Genomic DNA, 7,560 nt, shown 5'->3' on the forward strand with positions numbered 1-7,560 from the left:
GAGAAATGCTGGACTGGAAGAAACACAAGCTGGAATCAAGATTGTCGGGAGAAATATCAATAACCTCAGATATGCAGATGACACCACCCTTATGGCAGAAAGTGAAGAGGAGCAAAAAAGCCTCTTGATGAAAGTGAAAGAGGAGAGTGAAAAAGTTGGCTTAAAGCTCAACATTCAGAAAACAAAGATCATGGCATCCGGTCCCATCACTCAATGGGAAATAGATGGGGAAACAGTGGAAACAGTGTCAGACTTAATTTTTGGGGGCTTCAAAATCACTGCAGATGGTGATTGCAGCCATGAAATTAAAAGACGCTTACTCCTTGGAAGAAAAGTTATGACCAACCTAGATAGCATATTCAAAAGCAGAGACATTACTTTGCCGACTAAGGTCCATCTAGTCAAGGCTATGGTTTTTCCTGTGGTCATGTATGGATGTGAGAGTTGGACTGTGAAGAAGGCTGAGTGCTGAAGAATTGATGCTTTTGAAGTGTGGTATTGGAGAAGACTCTTGAGAGTCCCTTGGACTGCAAGGAGATCCAACCAGTCCATTCTGAAGGAGATCAACCCTGGGATTTCTTTGGAAGGAATGATGCTGAAGCTGAAGCTCCAGTACTTTGTCCACCTCATGTGAAGAGTTGACTCATTGGAAAAGACTCTGATGCTGGGAGGGATTGGGGGCAGGAGGAGAAGGGGACGACCACGGATGAGATGGCTGGATGGCATCACGGACTCAATGGACATGAGTCTGAGTGAAGTCCAGGAGTTGGTGATGGACAGGGAGGCCTGGCGTGCTGCGATTCATGGGGTTGCAAAGAGTCAGACACGACTGAGCGACTGAACTGAACTGAACTGAACTGAACTGGTGCCCAATACATACTCTTGAATGATTTGTTGACAATGACCACAGCTCATTCATCTTAGCAGAACCATCCACCCAGCCCGAGCTCCATTCACTGAGTGAAGCAGCTCTTCCAGAAAACCTACTAGAGACATTTTCATGAAATACATGAAGCAACCTTTAAGATGGTGGATTAGAAGGACAATTCATCCAACTCTGATAAATGAGCAAGACGGCTGGGCAATCAGACCTGGTTTACAATGACTTGATTTACATTCAACTTTCAGGTACTTACTTAAGGCTCAAAGGAAGGTACACCATAAGCCACAAACCACTTGCTCTGAAACCTGTAGGGAAAGCCACTCATTATGAAACCACATCTTTAGGCAAAGTGGCCACCACTATCAGTGTCTCCCTCCCCTGCCTTGACCCTCCCAAACCAAAGCTTACAAAGGGTACCACAATTTTCCTTTTAAATCCACCTGTGAAATAACTGCCAAATTTACAGCAACTACTCACAATCTCAAAATCAAGAAAAGACAAACAGAAAAACACAATGCAAAGAAGCAGTGGAAACATAGGAAACACTCTTTGGACAAAACTTACTTTTAAATTACCAAGAGGGAAGGCGGAAGGGAGGTTCTAGAGGGAGGGGACATACATATACCTATGGCTGATTCATGATGATAGATGGCAGAAACCAACACAATATTGTAAGGCAATCAGACTCCAATTAAAAATTAATTAAAAAAATAATTACCATGAGAAGAAATCATTTCTAGCAATACCATCAGCTGTCTGATGTAGCTCCTGCAACATTCCAAGGTCTTCATGACTGATCCCTAAATTATTTCCAGCCACAACTACATAAAGCATTTAATATTATCTCCATTTTACAGATGAGAAAATTGAGTCTCCAAGAGGTTGCAACTTGTCCATGGTTAAAGGAAGTCTCTGGGTATTTGGTCATTGCTAGGTAACTAAGAACTAAGAGAGGATTATGACTCCCAACTTGTGGAGTCTCAGAAGCCTATTTTTGATTCCTAGCTTGGCCACTTCCCTGGTGAGTGACATGGGCAATCTCCTTAACCTCCTGATGACTTGGTGTTCTCATCTGTAATATGCTGCTATTTCCCTCACAGAATGAAGGTGAGTATTTAACAATTAATATATGTATGGGCTTCCCAGAAAGTGAAACTGAGTGATTGTCTTAGAATGATGATTTCAAACATTAATGAAAAAATTTCCCAGATACAAGAAAATTTAAATTTTACAAAGCATCTCACACCAGGTTCATCTCATTTGACTCCGTAGGTAGGACAGACATCATCATCGCTTTCTACAGAGGAGAATATTGAGCATCTGAGTGGCTACTTCCTCATACCTCTCCATGGAATGGTAATTGATTGCTCATCCACTCTTTCTTCCTGACAATCTTCCACCCCAAACTCTGAGCTTGGTGAAGGAGCGAACGTACACTGCAGGTTGTGGGGTGTGTGTGTGTGTGTGTGTGTGTGTGTGTGTGTGTGTGTGTGAGAGAGAGAGAGTGCTTTGTTGTTGTGGGATGTGTGTGTGTGTGTATGAGCTTTGCTGTTGTGGGATATGTGTGTGTGTGTGTATGAGCTTTGCTGTTGTGGGATGTGTGTGTGTGTGTGAGCTTTGCTGTTGTGAGATATGTGTCTGTGTGTGTGTGAGCACACGAGCTTTGCTGTTGTGGGATGTGTATGTGTGTGAGCTTTGCTGTTGTGGGATATGTGTGTGTGTGTGTGTGTGTGTGTGTGAGCTTTGCTGTTGTGGGATGTGTGAGTGTGTGTGTGTGTGAGCTTTGCTGTTGTGGGATGTGTGTGTGTGTGTATGTGTGCAAGCTTTGTTGTTGTGGGATGTACGTGTGTGTGTGCGAGCTTTGGTATTGTGGGATGTGTGTGTGTGTGTGTGTGTGTGTGAGCTTTGCTGTTGTGGGATGTGTGTGTGTGTGTATGAGCTTTGTTGTGGGATGTGTGTGTGCGTGTGTGTGCATGTGTGTGTGTGAGCTTTTTTGTTGTGGGAATGGTGTGTGTGTGTGTGTGAGCTTTGCTGTTGTGGGATGTGTGTGTGTGTGTGTGAGCTTTGCTGTTGTGGGATGTGTGTGTGTGTGTGTGAGCTTTGCTATTGTGGGATGTGTGTGCATGTGTGTGTGTGTGTGTGAGCTTTGTTGTGGGATGTGTGTGTGCGTGTGTGTGCATGTGTGTGTGTGAGCTTTTTTGTTGTGGGAATGGTGTGTGTGTGTGTGTGTGAGCTTTGCTGTTGTGGGATGTGTGTGTGTGTGTGTGAGCTTTGCTGTTGTGGGATGTGCGTGTGTGTGTGAGCTTTGCTATTGTGGGATGTGTGTGCATGTGTGTGTGTGTGTGTGAGCTTTGTTGTTGTGCAATGTGTGTGTGTGCACGAGCTTTGCTGTTGTGGGATGTGTGTGTGTGTGTGTGAGCTTTGCTATTGTGGGATGTGTGTGCATGTGTGTGTGTGTGTGTGTGAACTGTGTTGTTGTGGGATGTGTGTGTGTGTGTGTGTGAGCTTTGCTGTTGTGGGATGTGTCTGCGTGTGTGAGCTTTGTTGTTGTGGGATGTGTGTGTGTGCATGTATGTGTGTGTGAACTTTGTTGTGGGATGTGTGTGTGTGTGTGAGCTTTGCTGTTGCGGGATGTGTGTGTGTGTGAGCTTTGTTGTGGGATGTGTGTGTGCATGTGTGTGTGTGAGCTTTTTTGTTGTGGAATGTGTGTGTGTGTGTGAGCTTTGCTGTTGTGGGATGTGTGTGTGTGTGTGAACTTTGTTGTTGTGGGATGTGTGTGTGTGTGTGAGCTTTGCTGTTGTGGGATGGGTGTGCGTGTGTGAGCTTTGTTGTTGTGGGATGTGTGTGTGTGCATGTATGTGTGTGTGAACTTTGTTGTGGGATGTGTGTGTGTGTGAACTTTGTTGTTGTGGGATGTGTGTGTGTGTGTGAGCTTTGCTGTTGTGGGATGGATGTGCGTGTGTGAGCTTTGTTGTTGTGGGATGTGTGTGTGCATGTATGTGTGTGTGAACTTTGTTGTGGGATGTGTGTGTGTGTGTGTGAGCTTTGCTGTTGCGGGATGTGTGTGCGTGTGTGAGCTTTGTTGTTGTGGGATGTGTGTGTGTGTGTGCACGAACTTTGTTGTTGTGGGGGGGCTGTGTGTGTGTGTGTGCACGCGCGCGTGCTTTGCTGTTTTCTGTTGGTCATCTATGTATTACCAAATCACAGCATGGCTTACAGAATACAGTTGATAAGAAAGTCTAGAGGGCTAGATGGAAGCATGAGTGAATGAGGCATGAACATATATGCCCAGAATGAAGAAAGTGGGTCCAAAATAAACAAAACTTGAGTCTGCAGGCTCCAAGTTCAGAGTCCTCTCCAATCTTCCATGGTATTTCCAAATGACAACATTTTCTGGAGTCACAGAATTTCAGAGAAGGGAAGGACCTTGGAGATCATCTTAGTGAACACTCCCATTTTACAGATGAAAAAACAGAAACTCAGAGAAGTTCCATTTCTTGGCCAAAATCATACCTGGGGAGGTGGGTGGGCTGAGCCAGCACCCAGGTCCTCTGCCTCTAGGATGGAGGATGCTGCTGTGCACTGGCAGATTCAAGAGCAGAAAACTCCCCAGCCTCCGCATGTCAGCTCAGACTTAGGCGTGACAGAGCAGGAACCTTGTGCACCCAAACAACTGTGTGTGCACAGATTACAGCTCAGCTTGTGAAGCAACAGGAGAGAGGACTTCTGCTGGGATTTAATTTGAAAGGCTCTCATCCTTGCCAGTGGCGCTGACTCCCCACCAGGACGCCAAGGGCTGAAGTCACCCTCTGCATAAGCATGAGGATGCAGATGGCCTTAACCCACTCAACTGAGGAGAGCAGGTTCCTTCTGAAGCTCTCAGGTCACCGTGGGTTCTAGCCTGGATTCTAAGGTCGGGTGGACTGGACAAAGCTTGAGGTCTAGGACATTTCAGAGAGGCTGGCTCTGTAGCCTCAGACAAGATGGCACAAGCTGGAAGTAAAGTCTTTCCTTCATGATGCAAACATCAAGTTTCTAATGTGCTGTGTCCACGTTAGCACAAAGGAGACACTCTGGGAATCACCTGCGGACGTACTTTAGTGTCTCAACAAAGCAGTGAAGAGAAAGCGCCAATTGACAACAGCCCCGGTGAGCACATCTGGGCTGGTTTTTGTTCTGGTCTAAACCTGGTCTAGAAGGGCACGCGGACCTCTGGGTACCTACCCGCATGTGTGTCCAGGTGAAGACTGCAACAGAAGCCTCACCCAATCTTTGCATGTAATAGTCTCCCACATCACTGTTTATCATCCCCCAAATATGCCTATCCTGCCCTTTTTCTTTTGCAGCACTTATACTGTGTGTGTGTGTGTGTGTGTGTGTGTGTGTTCCTGTGTCTAATTAATGTGCTCTTTTGAGCACAAGGCCCATGTTTGCTTTACTCACCACTGTGTCACCGGCCTTAAACACAGTTTCTGGGCCTCTAGCTGGTGCTTATTAATTATGTGAGGATTAAATAAAGGAAGAAAGAAATAACTAGATGACCAGGGGCCTGACTTCTGGATTTAAACTCCATCATTTAATTAACCACGTGACCTTGGTTCAATCTTATATACTTAATTTCAGAGCTTTAGGAAAGCATCTTAGAAACCAGCTCATTGGATGACTGCAGATTTTTGTTTGAGCAGTGGAATCCAAACAAAAGCATAGGTGAAATCTGAACGCAGGGGCAGATGTAAACTTTCTCTCATTAAGGGCCAACTTTCAAACGCAGATTTGAATATTCAGCACGGAGTCACAGCCATCTGCAGCTGGTAGCAGATTCATGAATCACCCATGACACACGAGGCTCAGAGGAGACGTGCCCACGTTCATGTCAGATGTACAGTGGACACAAGGCCTGAATTCATGGCTTCCCAGCTGCAGGTTAGTATCTTTCCTCCACCATGCGCGCGTCCTCACTCCCCTGCTTGAAGTGGCCCAGAAGTGTTAGACCCTGACTTTCTTCCTTGATCTTAAAGACTCCAGCTGTAGAGAGTTTTCTGCATTCTTCAATTTATTTTAGTCCACATTTTTTTGTGTGCTTACGATACAAGGCAGAAAATAAAACCTCACTCTGGGGATCCAGAAATGAATTATATGTAAGTCCTGGCCTCATGGAGTTTCAAGTTAGGTGAGAAAGAAATACAAGAATACACTCCAACTCCAAATGGCTGACAACTAAAGAGGCATAAGCATAGAGAGCTGTGGAAATATCAAAGAGAGACTGATCAAGTGGGATGCGGAGTGTCTATAAGATGGTTTCAAAGAAGAAGAACATTGGGCTAAGTTCTTTGGGAATGAGTAGGATTCCAACAGGCCAAAGACCAGTTCAGACTTGCTCAAGAAAGAGTTGTTCACGGGGTATTCCTATTTGTTTCCAAATGTATGAATATGTTTGGGTAAGATATCTGGTATATTACTAGTATCTGTAAAACACCGCAGCCTACACCTGATGTGACTGACTAAAATTACTGTCTGTGACTGTGGAGACACATAAAGAAGGGTTTGAATCCTGGTCCTACCACTCACTGACTGTGTGACTTTGGAAAAGTTATTTCACCTAGTGAAAGCCCAGTTATCCCTTCAATATAAAGTGGAGAAAATAAACAGATGCTATCTGTGATGTTACTGTAAGGTTTAAAGAGAGGATGCGGACAAAGTACTAAGCACTAGGTGCAGCACACTTTAAGTGCTCAAAAATATATTGCTCTAACTCGTCACCGACAATCCCTTGCACACTGTAATGAAACAGATAAATGAATAAACAGAAAACTAAGTAAATTAATAAATAATGAGCGAGTATTTAGCAGTCTTGGCGCAGATACTCCTCCACACCACAAGGCCCAGGCCAAAGCATGACCCCCCCGAAGCGTTCAATGAATGAAAGGCAAGGGTGAGCTTAGCCCTGCTCTTACCTGTATATTTTATATCTGGTTGTAAATCCTTGACGGTGTCTTTCCACAAAGGATAGGTAGCTCCTGGAGTGGTGGAAAGGCCCCCTGTCTGAAATAAGCCAATCAAATTCCTTGGAGACATGTTGGTCTGTTGCGGCTGGTTCCTGGTGGGAGGGCTGCACTGAGATACGGCCCCATACGAACAGGAAGTAGAGGAGCTCAACAAACCTCCAGTTCATGCTTTTCTGCCGGCCTTTTTCCTCTCATTCTTGCTCCATTCTGCGGAGTCCTGTGAAGAAAGGAATAGAAAAGAGACAGGAAGAAAGAGGAAGAGAGAGAGGGAGAGGAAAGGTGGAGAGGGGAAGCAAAAATATACAGAAAAGAGAGAGGGAGAGAGACAAAGGAAAAGTTTTTTTTAATGCTTTTAACATACTTCCATTATAATACTTCTCATCAGAAGACTGGGTCAGGGTTTACAAAGATCAGTGCAGTTTCTGCTTAAGAGTGTGGCGTCTACGGACATCTGGGCTCGCACTCCTGATTTGCTGTTCACATGTGGTATAAACATGTGCAAACATGTACATACTGCTTAGCCTCTTAGACATGCAGTTTCCTCATCTGTGAAACGGAGGACAGGCTTCAGCATCTGTAACTTGGCACTCGGCACACTGAAGTTACTCAAGGCGTAAGTTGACAGCAAGAGTGAAATGAATGACGGCAGAAACAGTTTCCTCCAGCCAGGAG

The 7,560-nt window shown here is 45.0% G+C and overlaps 1 protein-coding gene across 1 annotated transcript in view; it reads right to left on the bottom strand.

Annotated features, from left to right (window-relative positions):
- The window catches only part of BRINP1 (BMP/retinoic acid inducible neural specific 1), a 143,751-nt gene extending 136,696 nt beyond the window's left edge, over window positions 1–7,055 (bottom strand). The window contains exon 1 of the mRNA XM_068974535.1: window positions 6,838–7,055. Coding sequence (XP_068830636.1) covers window positions 6,838–7,055 — 218 coding nt within the window. The remainder of the gene's footprint in view (window positions 1–6,837) is intronic.
- Between the last annotated feature and the right edge of the window lie 505 nt (window positions 7,056–7,560).

This window comes from Capricornis sumatraensis, chromosome 6 (genome assembly GCF_032405125.1).
Source record: "Capricornis sumatraensis isolate serow.1 chromosome 6, serow.2, whole genome shotgun sequence".
Classification (NCBI taxonomy): Eukaryota; Metazoa; Chordata; class Mammalia; order Artiodactyla; family Bovidae; genus Capricornis; species Capricornis sumatraensis.